Source organism: Misgurnus anguillicaudatus, chromosome 5, assembly GCF_027580225.2.
Source record: "Misgurnus anguillicaudatus chromosome 5, ASM2758022v2, whole genome shotgun sequence".
NCBI lineage: Eukaryota > Metazoa > Chordata > Actinopteri > Cypriniformes > Cobitidae > Misgurnus > Misgurnus anguillicaudatus.
In genome coordinates this window covers 40,196,193-40,214,090 of record NC_073341.2, presented here as the reverse complement: position 1 = coordinate 40,214,090, position 17,898 = coordinate 40,196,193, and the positions used below count along the sequence as shown (strand labels likewise).

The 17,898-nt window shown below is 34.5% G+C and overlaps 1 protein-coding gene and 1 long non-coding RNA gene across 5 annotated transcripts in view; one reads left to right on the top strand and one right to left on the bottom strand.

The window, feature by feature from the left end:
• The window catches only part of tbc1d22b (TBC1 domain family, member 22B), an 81,568-nt gene extending 80,235 nt beyond the window's left edge, over window positions 1-1,333 (bottom strand). The window contains exon 1 of one of the 4 annotated variants that reach the window (XM_055167652.2): window positions 920-1,333. In XM_055167652.2, the coding sequence (XP_055023627.2) occupies window positions 920-975 (56 nt within the window). In that variant the 5' untranslated portion in view covers window positions 976-1,333. The remainder of the gene's footprint in view (window positions 1-919) is intronic. The other 3 variants (XM_055167653.2, XM_055167651.2, XM_055167654.2) reach the window with 3 other exon arrangements.
• Window positions 1-17,898, top strand: part of LOC141363996 (uncharacterized) — a 75,404-nt gene that overhangs the window by 43,339 nt on the left and 14,167 nt on the right. The window lies entirely within an intron of this gene.

Here is a 17,898-nt window from a genome sequence, read left to right as displayed (position 1 = left end):
AAGTTGAACTGTTAACATTAGTTAATGCACCATAAACAATGAATAACTGTATTGTATCATTAACAAAGATTAATAAATGATGATGAATTATTTTGCTTATTGTTACTTTATAGTAAATGCATTTACTAATGTTAACAAATACAACCTTATTGTAAAGTGTTACCTTATTGCTGTCGCTCTTTTCTATATAAATGTTAATTATGCTTTTATAAAACATGAAAAACTATTTTAAAAGGCCCTCATAAACATATAAACAAAGTTTAAAAGTTTAAAGTTTGACACTGCAAGAATAGAAGAAAACTGGTTGCATGCGAGTTCCTCTTTTGAACGATTATGCAACGGCCAAAAGTAAAAGTCAAACTGTGTAGTCATCACTTGTGCTTTGATGCAAGACATCATCTCATTCATAAAAAGAATCAGATGAACTGATTCTCATAAAAGTCAATAAACTCTGTCCAGTCAAAACAAAAAGTCGAAACATACAGGACAGCTCTGAGAGTTACAATCATATCTGTAAACTACAAATGCAAAGACATGCAACAGTGTTTCTCTTATTCACATTAATTCTAGTAAACACTGTCAAAACTTTGTTAGTTTCACTTTAACACAAACAACTCGTTTGGATGAGTGTTATGGTTACCATGGTAAATGTAGTAAAGGCTGACATTAGAAAGCCATAAATCTGTAATCATATGGCTACAGATTAATAACACAATAACTGTTATGTCCTAAATAATCTCACTTGTGAGAATCAAAAATGCTGTCTAGGCAGGCAGCTCACAAGATTTTGAAACACAAACATAAGGTTCAGTAAACAAAGCAGGCTGTCAGAGCTGAAAATTACATCTATATTTATCATCTGAAGTATAAAACAATGTCGTTAAGATACTTTAAAGAGGAATAAGATGATTAAAGTCACCTTCCGGGAACCTTTGCGTTTCTTCTCCAGAAATGAATCCTGTTGTCGGTGGCCATAGCAGAAGAACCGATTACCGTCTCTCTTAAACCGCTATGAAACCTGGCAACCCGCCTGTAACCGACATGTCCAGTGGCCGAAACTCTCTTATTCGTTTCGTCGTGTGTTTTACTTTGTTTCGATGAGTTATTGCTCGCGTTTTGTCAACATAAAATGAGCTGACAGCTGTTCTGGATGGACGCCGCCATCTTGGAGGTGCTCGAGGTCGCGCTGTGATTGGCTGAGATGAACAGGTGTATTGAAGCGGACCAATGGGATTTGAGCTTTATTCAACGGGTCGCGTAATTTAGTTCAGACAGGTTGCGTGCGTATATCCTGAGTTTATTCATGAACAGTTTTCAGTTAAACTGACGGGTTAAACTGTTAACCACAGCGGTTATTACGATTAGATTGTGATAACTCGGTGTTAGTCAAGAAAGAAAGAAAGAAAGAAAAAAGAAAGAAAGAAAGAAAGAAAGAAAGAAAGAAAGAAAGAAAGAAAGAAAGAAAGAAAGAAAGAAAGAAAGAAAGAAAGAAAGAAAGAAAGAAAAAGAAAGAAAGAAAAATATATTTTTAATATAATTTTAAATATATTTCAAAACATACATAAAATGACCAAAAAATATATGTGCTGGAATATATTTTTAAACATGTTTACAAAAATGTATTTTTCACCAATATATGTATTTTATACACCATTTATGTATATTTTAAAAGTACATACATTTTAAAGCATTTATATTCACGTTGCATTAGAAGTAAAACGTTGTGTGTTAAAAATCTGTAAACATAAAAGGTTTGAAAAGGTTCAATAAAAATTATTTTCAACTGCAAAAATATACTTATAATTTTATATTTTATACATATTTATATAGTTTATACTTATACTTTATACATTTTATGTAAAAACTTTTTATATTTTGGTCAGAAAAAATATATTTTTGCTGTATGGATTGTAAAATTAGAAATGTATTTTTGCCCCTGAAATACATTTTGAAATATATTTTAATATAAATTTTCAAATTCAAAAATGTATTTTTATTTAAGCTTTACTTTCTAAAAAATGTATTTGCATATATTTAAAAACTTTTTTTGCCAGAGAATTTTTCTAAAGAAAAGTATAACGATTATAAAGATTATGATTGCTTTTTTTTAAATGCACATTAAATGTATCACAATATTTATATAAGCAATAGCAGAGCAAAGTGGAAATTATTTATAAAATGTGTTGTAGTACTGCTTAAAGTGTAAAAACCTTGCAATGTAGCATATAAAAAACCCAAAATGATAAAATATACAGTTCATAACATAAACATAAATATAAACATGAATATCAAATTTTATGTTAGATTGTTTATATGCTTATTAGTTTATGACTTGTACACCACAAGCATTATCTGAAGGGTTTTGTAGTGATTTGTTTTATTTATTAGTTTATTTTATATCAATATCATTCATCGCTACCAAAAAGTCAGTTTATCGCAGACATTGCTAGATCATCTTTTATAAAAAAAACTTAAAAAAATAAATGCCTTAAAGAAGCTTTAATTTTATATATTTTATCTCAAAACATTGTTACAGTTTATGAGTATGATCCATTTTTACGGCATGATATTCCTCAATCTGAACACTAGATGGCAGTATCCACAAATAAATGCAGGGACCTCTTTATGAGATGAAGGGACATTTACAAGAAACAATAGCAAAAAAATAGCATTTACAAGAAACCCTGCAACTGTTGTTATGTAAAACTATCCACTACAGCTAAAATATTTATCATTTTTAATCCTAATGTCCTGTTGAACAAAATGCATTTTTCAATATATTTGTGACAGAGCCTTATCTTTATAATTGCATTAATTTGTTTTATACACAAACAAAAGTAATGTAACATTTATTTAACAACATATTGTAAATAGATAAGTGATGCATGCAATGTTAACAAAAGTTTACATGATCAGAATGCAAAAACAAAAAGCTTTAAACAGTTTAAAAAAACAATAGCTAGAGATGTATGAAATTGCCCAGGTCAGTTGTGTAAGCTAAACATCCTAAGTGGAAAATTAAAAATTATGATTCCTGTGAAAACACTCTGGAAATAAAGCACCTGTGATTCTAGGAACTTGTTGACTCAAAGCTTTGCTATTCTTCTCTACAAAGACCTTCAATAGGGAAGAGATACCTTGACACTCATATTGTAACACTTCACTTCTCACAATGAGTTTATCAGAGTTTATTTATTGCCACTAATGTGATGTTGTTGACCTTCAACCATCAGCAAATTTTTCCATTTACGACGTCCTGAAGAGCTGATATGGAAACTTTTGAGGTTTTTATCATGTTTGTGTCAATAGTGCTGATGGGAATGAGTGTTTCGGGTGTGAATGAGTTCACGCTCCTGTGTTTGGTTTAGAGACCCTCCCGCTTGAAGAGTCGCCTTTCATTACCCCCCCCCCCTACACACACACACACACACACACAAGAGAGATGAAAGAAACAGATGAAAGGTCACACTGCCTGCGTCCTTCAGGAAGGCCTGGCATCTTTGGAATGCTGCTTTTTTTCCTAGTAATTCCTTTTGTTTGTGGGTTTTGTGGAGTTTTGTCTGTGTGTGTGTGTGTGTGTGTGTGTGTGTGTGTTTTGTCTATAGGGGTTATCGAGTACATGCACCGGTCAGGTTTCTGTGTCTGGTCAGCAACCTGCTGGAAAGATAATAGCTGGCTATACAACAACATTGAATGTCATGTTACTCCAAAGGGAAAAACTACACTCATTAAAGTCCATTTAGAGATAACGCTTAGAGATTGTGAGACTTCATTGAGTTCTCAGTTGTGTTTAATTAAAGAATCAAATGTGTACTATAATTAAAATAGACACAAATGAGACAAATGTTAACATATTAGAAATACAAATATATTAAAGGGACGTTCCACTATTTTTAAAAATATGCTAATTTTCCAGCACCCCTAGAGTTAAACTTTTGATTTTTACAGTTTTTGAATCCATTTATCGGATCTCCGGGTCTGGCGCTAGCACTTTTAGCATAGCTTAGCACAATCTATTGAATCTGATTAGACCATTAGCATTGCGCTAAAAATAACCAAAGAGTTTCTATATTTTTCCTATTTAAAACTTGACTCTTCTGTAGTTAGCTTGTGTACTAAGACCGAGAAAAAAATAAAAGTTGTGATTTTCTAGGCAGATATGGTTAGGAACTATACTCTCATTCTGGCGTAATGATCAAGGACTTTACTGCCGTAACATGGCTGCAGCAGGCGTAGTGATATTACGAACTGCCCAAAAATAGTCCCCTGCCATTGAAAGTTACTAAGGGGACTATTTTCGGCTGCTGCATAATATCATTGCACCTCCCGCAGTCATGTTACAGCTGCAAAGTCACTGATTATTAAGCCAAAATAAGAGTATAGTCCTAGTCATATCTGCCTAGAAAATCACAACTTTTAATTTTCCGTCGGTCTTAGTACACGATGAAACTACAGAAGAGTCAAGTTTTAAATAGGAAAAATATATAAACTCTTTGGTTATTTTTTAGCGCTATGCTAATGGTCTAATCAGATTCAATGGATTATGCTAAGCTATGTAAAAGTCCTAGCACCAGTCCCGGAGATCAGCTGATTGGATTTCAAAATGGTAAAAATCAAATGTTTAATTCTGGGGGAGCTGGAAAATGAGCATATTTTTTTGGAGTGTCCCTTTAAGTTGCACAATAAGTCGCTTTGGATAAAAGCTTCTCAGTGATGTTTAGGAAAATAAGAAAGGACTTTAACTTTACTTTCCATACTCACTAACAACAGTGGAAAATCACAATTTATGTCTCTCACTGATGTCTTGTTCTCAGAGTCTGATACAGTCATGTAGACATACATAAGGAGCATGAACTCAATAGCACTATATGTCTCTGTCTAAACCACCCACAGTTTGTGTGTATGAAAGAGAGAGAGAGAGAGAGAGAGAGAGAGACTTAGGACTTATGCTCTTCACAGGCTGAGAGTTATACAAGAAGCCGGGTTGATCCTGGCACCGCCGGCGGATGTAAGCGGTAGGTCAGTGTGAAAGTGAAGGATGTGGGTCACAGAAGGAAGGAAGTAGGTCACAGCCGCAGTACATTGACTGGAAGAGAGGAGGAACTGAGGAAATAACTGAGGCGTCTTCCTTGACCTCTTCTGTATTTTGAACAGTCCAATGACAGTAAAGTTTCACTCGCCCAAATAAACAATGGTCGTTACCTCTCTATAGACAGTAAAGAGATCAAATGCAGAACATAATGCAAAGCATCAGATTTTTCTCTTGAGACAAAGACCCCAGTTATATAGATGATCCTCGCACTGCTAAAGCTCCTGCTGGAGATAAATACAGCGACAAAAGCATCTTTCAAGCCATTCAGAACAGCCATGTTGTCTAACAAAACAGAAAATGTTGTGCAAATGTCTTATGAGGAGAAAATAATGAATTATGTCAGAGTAGATGTTGGCAGTGACCCACTTATGGTCACTAGAGTTTGTGAATCAGTATTTCAAGGCACTATGATGAACCCTGGCCTAATGCACATTGGGTCATTGATGATGTCACTAATTTGTATTAGTCAACATGCAGGACCGTTTAAGTACATTATGTCAATAGTTGCTTATTGAGGTACATATGCTTACATTAAAATAAACAGTAAATAAAAAACAAAATATTGCATGTGAGGATGTGTAATAAATTACTTATTATGTGTAAATCATACAATTTTTACCTGAGTGGTTTTACAAAATCTGACATTTGGTAAATCTGACAGCCAGTATATTTTTAGCGAGCAAATGTTTTAGAAGGATTTTGCAATTGAGATCACCTACATAATGTGTTCTTATTTAATTTATATTTTGTACTTTCAAAGGCGGACACTACTTGAGTACTTTGAGTACATTTTCCAAGCATCTGTGTTTTATCAGAGTGTTTGTCTTGGCAAAAAATTAATTTTACTTTACTAAAAAATTTTCACTACATTTTAAAGCATAAAATCATACTATGTATTCCTTTATATTGCATATTAAAATGTATTTAATTACATAAACATTGTGTACTTTCACTTTCTTGAGTTGAAGTACAAAAGTACTTTTTACTTAAGTAAAAGTAAAAAAAATACTAGATGTTTAATGTACTTAAATATTAAATATCCAATAAAATCTTGAAATTATGAAATGTAGTAAAAATTATGATAATATGCTTTGGAATGTTTGTTTTCCAAAGAAAACACTGATAAAATACAAATACATGAAAATGTACTTTTACGTAGAAAGTAATAATACTTAAATAGTGTCCGCCTCTGCCTGTCATATGCTAGCTTTGAAACTTTGAAAAGTTTGTTTAATATAAATTTATCATATAAAAATTCATGATATAAACATTTCAGACTTGACACCTGACTTATATATATTTTATTAGTTTGTGTGTTAATGGGATTTTTTTTTTAAGTGCACCTATTTCATTGCTAAAAAATGTTATTTTGTATATTTAGTACAGTGGTTCTCAAACTGGGGTCCTAGGCCCCCAGGGGGGCCACGAGATGGTGCCAGGGGGGCCCCAGTTTTATGACATTTTATAAAATACATTAATTTATCATGAATTCTGTGAAATTAAACCTAAAAAAAAACAAGGCAGCACTACATTGTATAATTTAATGTTTTGTTTAATTAAAATGTGAAGTTTTAGAACTGTTTTTTGTCATAAATTTTCTTGGGGGCCGTGAAGGAATGCATCGTGCACAAAAGGGGCCACACGCAGAAAAAGTTTGAGAACCACTGAGTTAGTATAATACAATGTGTTTGCGTGATTTATGGTTGAAAAAAAACACATTTTTTGTAGCTCCAAATCTTCCTGAAACGCTTTGATTTTGTACAAAGCTCATTGATCTGAAAAGGGACATTTGTCTGATTGGCCAGCTAATCTGTACATTGTGATCGGCCTGAATACCTCTGACTTCAGCCGGAAATGTGACGCTATACTTACCATGTTTGAAAGATGTCTTCAGAGCTATAAGATCAATATTGTGTTGTTTTTGTTTTTTCCATAGAGACAGATCATAAGTACATCGTTACCTCAGACTTTTGTGGTTTCAGACTGCTGCAATCTGCAAATAATGTTCGACTTAACTTGTATGGCATTGTTGTGGGTTATGGTGAAACACGGGACAGATGTACAATCTGTCAGGCATCATAAAAACACACCCTGTCATCACATGAACAGTACAAGGAGATCTGATGTGCACGATCAAGTTTTAGGAAGGCTAAAGTTCAAATCTAATGTGAAAAGATGTCATTGTGACCAAAGGTCCTCAAGGTTTCCTTTAATGACCAATGATATTTTATTGCGCTCTTTAATTTGATTATGATTACAACTGCTACCGCTCACTGGTTGTCCACGTGTTTTGTGTTTTTAGATGATATCACGTTCGACACCACACACTTTCCTCATGTTTCCTCTCATGTTGTAACACAGAGGCTGAAATTCTGCCAATGAAGATGAACAGGAAATCCTCCTCAACAGCGTGTCCTCTGCTACATAATGCCAGTAAGGGAAATGTGGCCTTTTTATCTCTTACAAAATCAGTGGTATGTTAAAGTTCATGACATTTCATCACGTGCCGCTCAGACCCAAGTGTTTACATAAGTATTTTGTCATCCGGAAAACCCGCACGGTCATACATGTATGATGAACCTAGAAAGTACGCTTGGTTGCCACATGCATGTGACTGACATGTAGTTACTGCAAACAAATGTTAGACCCTTTCTCAGAACTTGTTTCAATTTTCTAAGCCGTTTCGTGCCATTACTTTAAACCCTGTGATTTTGATGCATGTAGGAATTTCAAGCAGGTGTCCTGGTAGAAAACGCATAGCGGTAGTTTCGACACAATCTCATAACATACACATTTGTATGAATTCAGATTATGTCATTGTATGATTTACTACGGCCTGTATGGGGTTAAATGTGCAGTTTCATGATTTTAAGATATTCATACACTGTTGTATGATTCACATCATGCTAATTCATACGTCAAATAGGTACAGTTTCCATCAAATGAGATTGGTAGTTTATCAGGTTTTTTAAACCTGACAACATAGATAATTTATACAGTATATTAGCATTCAAAACCAAATTTCTCTTTAAATAAATAAAAGTAAAAAAATGAATTATTTAATGCAATGATTTTATCCAAAATGACTTATGGTATATTATTTATTTATATTTCTTCATGTAAATTAAACCCATGACCTTTGCTCTGCTATCCCAACGCTCTCCTACCTTCGATATAGGAGCTTTGTATTTTCGTTGTATTTAAGTGTTCAAACTGTCGGTCACGTGAAGTCATTCACCAGTATTATTAAAATCCATGCACCATGCAGTATTCACTGCAAAAACATGAAACGTCTTTCCATGAAATGTTTGTGTCATGTTTGTACCCACAACAGTGAAGAAGCATTCATGCATTATGAAGGAACTCGTCTTCTACGAATATTGGTGCACGGTTTATTTAGTGTCCTGTTCATTTAATGTATAATTTGTGTACAACAGGCCACCTATTATACAGGAGCTGAGAAAAGAGGAAGAAAGTGCAAGTATTTACTTGTCTCTATGTGAATGGGCTGGAGAATGAGGAAGTAATGCTTGGGTTTACGGGAAGACTGCTATAGGAGGGGCTGATTGGAAGGCTTGGTATGTACCAGGTCTTACCACATATGTTCTTGTTTGTAAACTCTCATTGTTATGAAACCTCTGCTGAACCTTTATGAAATCTTCAAATTCTCATGTCCGTTTGCAGGAAAAGCGTTGGGCCATTTCTAAATCCACATTTACCAAACCGATCCCAATAGTTAATAAATGTTAAAGCACACCTCCTGGTTACCTCTTCACTAGTACAGTACAAACACTTTATGAGCTGTTGAAATGCGTGATCCGGTCTCTGAAATCCAGGTTAAAGTCTCATAATTTCATGATAAGATCCAAGTCGGCATTTTAACATTGATTGAATTAATGTCAAGGACAAGGTTGAATTACCTTTTGATTTTGCAAATTGAATCAACGTTGATATTGTGACGTCGTTTCAACGCCTCACTTTCAACATGGGTGAATTAAGGTCATTGCATTTAACGTTGAAATATGCATTGATTTTGCAAACTGAATCAACATTGATATCCCATTTAGCATTAACCATCAACGTTGATCATACAACTAACATTATTTCAACCAAATTTCAACGTTGATTTTGAAGCATTTTATTAACCATTTAGCATTAACTGTTTTATTAACGTTGTATCAATGTTGAAACAAGAACCATATTTCAACCTTGAAGGTCAGTCGTATGCCTGCTGGAGCATCAAAGTTTGGTTTCATTTATGATCTTACTCGGTCAATATTAAAGATATCAAGGTTATATTTTATATCAATATTATACAAGATCATGATTTTATGTAGAAAACATAAAATCACAAATAAACGATTTTAGCTAGGTTTAAACACATTGGGTCACATTTAAGACTATGTGTTCTCAGAAAAACACTAATAACGCTTTTGCATTTATGCATTTGACAGATGCTTTAACTTACAGTTTTTTTTTATCAGTATGTGCATTTCCCGAGAATCGAACCAACGACCTAACACCAATTGCATTCATGAGTATATCTTCAGTTTACACCGATCCCACCCACCACAAGCCCATCTCTCCACCACCATGGGAACTGACTCCAGTTGAGTTCTCAAGTCACTCAATCTCTAATGAGTAATTCAGTTTGGGAAGAGGACACACGGAACCGCCTGAAAAACACTCAAGCTCGTCCCATCCCTCATATTTGTCCAAACTTGACTGCCGCCACATAGCTATTTACTGAAGCATGAATCACAAGGGCTTCGTCAACAGCAGTGTGTTTGCCGTGGCAGGTCGGATATCGATTCCTTTGATTACGTTGGCGCAGATAGACGGGAATGTTGCAGAGGCTGGCACGCCCTCTGCCCTCACAAAACTCTGTTTGCTTTTTACCACTGACCTTTAGCCTCAATAACTGATCTGTGATCAGTGCTCTGCCCTTCGTGTGCTAAAAGTTAAGTGAGTCACAGAGAAAAGAATGCCGGCTAGCTGGAGAACCCGTTCGCATGGGCCTGGGAGAAAAGATTTAACAGGTAAGAACAGACTCCTATAGCAACACATTCCAGACCGAGCAGCTCCGAAGAAGCTTGGAAACACAGGAAGAGAAATCTGGAAGCAAGTTCAATTAAACGCACACATGCATGCTAATGTGTTTAAAGGTATAGTTCACCCAAAAGTCTCTCATAATTTACTCATCCTCATGCCATCCCAAATATGACTTCCTTTCTTCAGCTGAACACAAATCATTTTATATTAAATTGCCTTTAAGTTATGAAAGCAACATTGCAAATCTCCCCAAAACACGTACATGCATCATGAAAGTAATCCAAATGACTCCAGTGGGTTTAAATGAGCAGTTCAGGTGCAAAACTGTAAATGCATTTTTTTATTAGACTCTTACATTTAGGTTCAGTAATTTCACTTGAATGGCAATGAAAAGGTTAGTCAGTCATTCAAGGTCACACAAATATCACTTGTTTCATTTTATTGGTATTTGATATATTTGGCTGTCTTTTGCTGCAAAAACAATGATCTCCACTTCTAAAAAAATAGTGAACGGTTTACTAGATGCAACAAGAAATATTACAAATGATGAAAGTCACAATTCAAAAGTTAAAACTGAAGCTTACATTAGGGGGCGCTGTGAAGAGTGCTTACTCGATCTAAGAAGTATGATCATATAAGCCCAATTTTGCCATCTTTACACTGGTTACCAGTTAAATATCATATACATTTTAAAATATTGCTCATCACGTACAGTATAAAGCATGAATTACTATCAGAATACAATCCATCCTGTACACTGCGGTCACAAAATTCTGGTCACTTAATTGCCATGTCTGACCAGCGACCACAGAGTGCTTTCATTTATTTCTACATTTTTAATTCTTATTCAATCTTAAAGTATAATATTTTTAATATATTATTAAATCTTTTAGTTCACATTTTTTATAAAATAGTACTTAACATATAGTACATATTCTATAGAATCAGCTATTTCTGGGTCTCTTTCAAGAATTGTTTTCCCATATACATTACATAAACGTTACACATACATTACAATACGTTACACATACATTACATATACATTACATATACGTTACATATACGTTACACATACATTACAATATGTTACACATACATTACAATACGTTACACATACATTACATATACATTACATATAAGTTACATATACGTTACACATACATTACAATATGTTACACATACATTACATAAACGTTACACATACATTGCACATACATTACAATACATTACACATACATTACAATACATTACACATACGTTACACATACATTACAATACATTACACATACATTACATATACGTTACATATGCATTACATAAACGTTACACATACATTACAATACGTTACATATACATTACATATACATTACACATACGTTACACATACATTACACATACGTTACACGCAGAGCCGGATTAACCCAAAGGCAAACTAGGCACGTGCCTAGGGCCCGATTGGCGGGATGGGGCCCAGACAGAGGGGGATTTTTTTTTTTTTACAAATGTCCCATCTACAATTTCGCAGCTGTCGGGCGGGATCCCCGTATGTCCAAAACCATTGTTTTTCAGGAAATTAAAAAACGCCGTATTTTTTAAGTTATTAAACATTGTTTCATTAAAGACGAGCTTTATGACTCGGGAGCAGAGAGATACGAACTTATGCTCTCATTGATAAAAATGGTACGGACACAGACGTCGCCGCTGCCAGCAGTGTTCAACAAATACTGCGGTCACATTGAGCCTTAAAGACGATGCTTCAATAGTTAACCAAAGCTGACTGTAGTATACATCTTACTAAACTCGATTTTAAAGGTTTACGATCTATAAGTGATGCAATACAAAACACAATGAGCGGACTGCTGTCTAATAAGTGGAAATGAATCTGCTCGCAAACTTACCTTCGTGGCTCACGGGCTTCCTTCTGCACAGAAGCATTACAGCTATCGAGTTTTAATAAATGTACTCAAACCTAACTATTTTCACTTGTTAGTGCCTAACAAACAGAAATATTATATTAATTAAACAGCCATTTTATCTCCATTAAATAAAACATTTACTTGTGTTCAACACTCACAAAACAATCCAATGGTGGTATGCAAAACACTCAACCGAACCAAAAACCGAATTCAATAAAAACATTGCTGCTTGTGTTCCACATGCACAAAATAATTTAATGGTGTTATGCAAAACATTCAATTTAATTCAAAATTGAATTCAATAAAAACATTGCTGCTTGTGTTTTACATGCACAAAATAATTTAATGGTGGTATCCAAAACATTCAATTTAATTACAGTATTATATTAGATACATTTTAAAACTTCAATGCATGTATGATAAGCCTAGTAATACGTAAATATTTAAAATACATCAATAACTGATATCATAGGTTAACACAGATAAAATCATAGTTAAGTCTTTCTTTATTAAGCCCATTACTGAGTGTATTTGTGTTTGTGAGTTTATGACTGTTGTTGTCTGAGGTGGTGACTCGGATGGGGACGACAGTCATCAGAATGGTTAATTTTCAAGTTCATCCTTCCACTCTGTACCTGACAGAGTTCCTTTAAGGACACAGACATGGTTGCTGCAAAAAATGAATAAATAAAGGACAAACGATCATTTCCCTACGTTATATAAGGCATGTTTGCGTATAATAAGGAGGCAAAAAAAAACAGTTCCTTGCATAATAATTCTGCAATGGCAGACCTAGCGGAGTCAAGATTTTTTTTCTTTAAGCCCCACAAAAATCACGTTAGATACCAAACATGATAACAAAACAAATGGATAGTGGCTAACTAAGTCAACTGCAAGCAATCTGTGTTTTAAATTCACTTCACAAACGTGAATAGCGTAAAGAAAAATCTAGCAGCCTCAGAAACGATACATTAGACTTTAGCACTACCATTACTTCGAGATAAAACTGTTATACATAATATAAAAACTGTTATTATATAATTCATATAACTGAAACATAAATAACCAGTGTTTTGAGGACATTTACCTCAGTGGACGTGTTGCTCGACGAGGATTTCGTTGCGATTTTCAATCTTGAAGAGAAATATGCAGCGAAGCTCTCCTGCGGATTACTGACACCTATTGGTTATTTACTGGTACTACTGCCTTAACAATGACACTCCCAATGGATAAGGTGAGGATAATTTAATAGCATTTAATAGAGCCGTGTAATGACGTATAAATAATACATTTAGCAAAAAATTGTCTGATAGACTGGTTAATATACAACACATGACTTAATTTGGTATACAAACAACCAATTTGTAACCAAAGACTAGGCTATGTAAAATGTGAATTCACTTTTATTAGTAACTTTGGTAAGTTTCAGATTTCAATTCATAAATAACCTCGATGGGGGGGGGGGGCCCAAAAAATGCAGCCTGCCTAGTGTAGTCCATTTATTTAATCCGGCTCTGGTTACACATACATTGCATATACATTACACATACGTTACACATACATTAAAATATGTTACACATACATTACACATACGTTACACATACATTACAATACATTACATATACATTACACATACTTTACAATCCGTTACACATACATTACATATACATTACACATACGTTACACATATGTTACACATACGTTACAATACGTTACAATACGTTACACATACATTACATATACATTAAATATATGTTACACATACGTTACACATACGTTATATACATTACATAAACGTTACACATACATTACAATACGTTACACATACATTACATATACGTTAAATATACATTACATAAACGTTACACATACATTACATATACGTTAAATATACATTACATAAATGTTACACATACATTACAATACGTTACACATACATTACATATACATTACATAAACGATACAGATACACACATTACACATAGGTTACATATACATTACATTACTACTCCGCTCGCTAGTACAGTTTAATTTTAGCCGCTGTACTTTGCTACTTTGTTGTGCTATAATTTTTCTGTTTTCTTTTGGTTTTAGTCATGTGATGCTGCTTTGAAACAATTAAACAAGTGTTAAAAACACTATATAAATCAAATAAAATTGAATAAATGTGACTGCCACATTAGGGTTGTATTCAGGTCTAAGTACTTACAAAGGACTCAAGTTTGCATTTGATCCATGGTCATTTCACATTTGTCTTTTGTGCACTTCTAGGAGTGTTTAATAGATAAAAAAACAAAGCAGTATTTTTGAATGACCTAAGGCCAGGATTAAGTGGATTTTAAGCGAAAGTATTTGATAAATGTATAATACGTGTCGAGAGCATTCAGTTAATATAATTATCTCATCTTTGACGAAGGTGGCGTTGCACAGCTTTTGTATTATCCATAACATATACACACTAAAGTTAAGGCTACACTAAGAGATTCAGAAATAAAATTAAAGACTGAATGTTTGAAAATTGAAATTAAGACGGAAAAAGAAATGTAAATAAAGAAAACATAGATTGAGGTTAGGACTGAAGGTTGAAATATAATAAAAGTCATTTTACAATGTGTGACAGCTAAGCATGTGACACAGGACACGATCACATTCAGACACATGTGCACCTGAAACAAAAATAAAGGTTTCATCAAAGTTAGGCCATAGTGACCTTGCCAAATTGTTGTGCCCATGTGTGGCAAAGACTCTGAATCAATGGGACTTAAATGATACAGGTGTAGCAAACAGACACACCTGCAGCTGCCACCGAGACTGAGAACCTGTTTCAATATATAACTGCACTTTCATTAAGATTCTCACTCTCGGTTTGCTTTGCAAGAGTGTCTCAATTATGTTCAGGCTGCCAGTGTGTGTGTGTGTGTGTGTGTGTGTGTGTGTGTGTGTGTGTGTGTGTGTGTGTGTGTGTGCGCGCGCACACACGTGTGTGCGTGTGGGAAGATTACTCAACAGATCCGGTTCTTTAAGAGGGAGGTGAGAACACATTGAGCCAGATTACTATTTCCCAGCAGTGTGAAAGAAAGGCTAGAAAAAAGACAACGAGTGAACAGAATAGCAACTAGCACTCTTAACCCAAGCAGAGGAAAATTCAGGGTCAGTTGAGTTAAAGCAGTTGTTTTTGTGAGGGTAGCTGCTTTTTCCGTTTGGTGCGCAACTCATTTTTTTTACAAATGAATAATTTTTAAACTTTGGACTCCAATTAACTGCATTACTTTAGTGCACATTTATGTACATGAAATCATGTATGATCACACACGTCTGATAAAAGCAGTGTTGAGTCCAAAGCTGCGTCCGAACACGCCCTACTTTCATACTATATAGGGGGCAAAAAGCAGTAGGCGAGGCGGGTATATATCCGAATTCCAAGTATTTCAAGAACAGTAGGCGAAAAGTACCTGGATGACTGACTACTTCTGGCAAGATCCCAAAGTGTTGCATACTTGCAATCCCATGATCCCCAGGAGAGGAGTTCTCCAATGAAAAACAAGAAGGAGATGCTTTGTTTTATTCAAAAATGTCAAAAAGCATTAACATGGCTCTATTAAAATGCAAATACATTAAACAGCTGTCCCTTGTGGTTAAATTGCGCTAGTTTAATGTCATTCAAGTTAACAACTAACTTGTAATGATGATGTATGTCACGTGATGTAGTACATCCAAATTCATTAATATTATCCATATTTATACTATACTGTATACTGTTTTAACTAGGGTGACCATACGCGTCCTGGCCAGGATTTCGGTGCGTCTTCTGGAAGTCGTATTTGTTGACCGCATACGCCATTCAGTTAAAAACATAAGACATACAATTGGAGTTTCATTCTTACCTTAAAATGTAACGTTTGTTTTTTGTAATAATAATAATAATAATAATAATCCTCTATGATGTATGCGGTCGACAAATACGACTTCTGGAAGACGCACCCGAAATCCTGGCCAGGATTTTCCGGGAAAATGGCACGTATGGTCACCCTAGTTTTAACAGATCACAGAATGGGATTTCAGACGCAGCTCAAGTCTGTAAAGCTGTACCTGGATTGGATCAATCAATATTTATTGGATGATTGGATCTTGATTTAGTTTTTGGTCTTGGTCCGGACTCTAATGAGTGAGACTCGACTACAATGCTGAATAAAAGTACACATAAACCAAACATGACAAAGTATATATTGAATATCAATACGAATGCTCTTTTAAAAAATAGCTGGGTTGTTTTTAACCCATAATGGGTAAATATTGGACAGAACACGTGCTGGGTTAAAAATGACGGTTACACTTTATTTTGATAGTCCACTTTAGACATTCTACTAACTATAAATAACTTTGCAACTACATGTCAACTAACTTTCAATATTTTGCAACTATACCTCAACTAACTGTCATTAGAGTATTAGTAGACTGTAAGGGTTAGGGAAGAGGTTTGGGTTAGTGGAATAAGTTGACATGCACATGCAAAGATACTTCTAGACAGTTGAATGTCTGTTGAGATATCATTGCAATCAAGTGTTAGTAGATATTAAGCAGACAGTTTACTAATTCTCTAAAGATTGGTAGTTGATAAGTAGTTGATAAGTAGTTGGAAAGTTACTCATAATCAGTAAAATGTCTAAAGTGGACTATCGAAATAAAGTGTTACCAAAATGACCCAATGTTGGGATGTTTTTATGCAACCATGGGGTATAATAACCCATCAGTTGGGTAAAACAACTCAGCATTGGGTCAATTTTCACCCGTGTGTTCTTTCCAATATTTACCCAATGTGGCTTAAAAATAACACAGCCATTTTTAGAGAGTGGTTGATGTTTAATGATATGAAAATCATGAGCATTGCATTAACAGCTCAAAGGTCATGGGTTTGAGTTCCAGGAAAAACACACACTGATAAAAGATAAGGCTCAAAGTGTTTGCCAAATGCATAAATGTACAAACAAACAAAATATTGACTGCTAAAACTACACACTAAATATGGCTGGGTTATTTTTGGTTGTGATTTATTCTTGGTTGTTTCATCCCAAAATGATGGGTTGTTTTGAGCCATTTTTCACATTTTCTGTTTTAATTTAACACAACACTTGCGTTTGTCCTTTTTAAAACTAAAATAACAAGGAATTTTTAGTGTAGGCTACTTTTAGTTGTGTGTCTATTCAATGCAATCTATGCATGACAAAATGAATACTTTTTATAATAAAAACTTAATTAATTTTTTTTAATTATATTTTTTACTGCAAAAAAAAAAATGTTGTACCATTCAATAATAGGAGAAAGGTTGTATAGTACAGCTCAAGCACTGCTATAAATAGTAGACCAGAGGTCAACCATAAACTCGTGCAGTGGCCATGTCGACATCACCCATATCCCATCATGTACATAAACTAACAGTAGCACAAGATGCTTTCTGTGTGTATTTGTTTACAGTTTCAACATTTTGCTTGCGTTTGTAAATAAACGTTTGGAAACTTGCGCGTGCTTGTACTGTTTTGTGGTGCTTACGCAACAGGATGAGTGTGATTCAGCAGTCAAATGTTCTCTATTGCTGAAGAAAATCACACAGATATTCCACACATGCAAATTTTCACCAGCTATTTGACTCTCATTTTAAAACCATTTGCATGGCTCAAGCTTACATATAAGTCCATTGATGGCTTTTCCATTCATCAAACTTCCAAATAAAGAGTTTTCCTTTGCCACCGTCAGAAGGTTATCAGGAGTTTAACAACAAACGCCAAAGCAATACACTCCAATATGTATACCTGAACTTATAGGAACTTTTGAATGGGTACT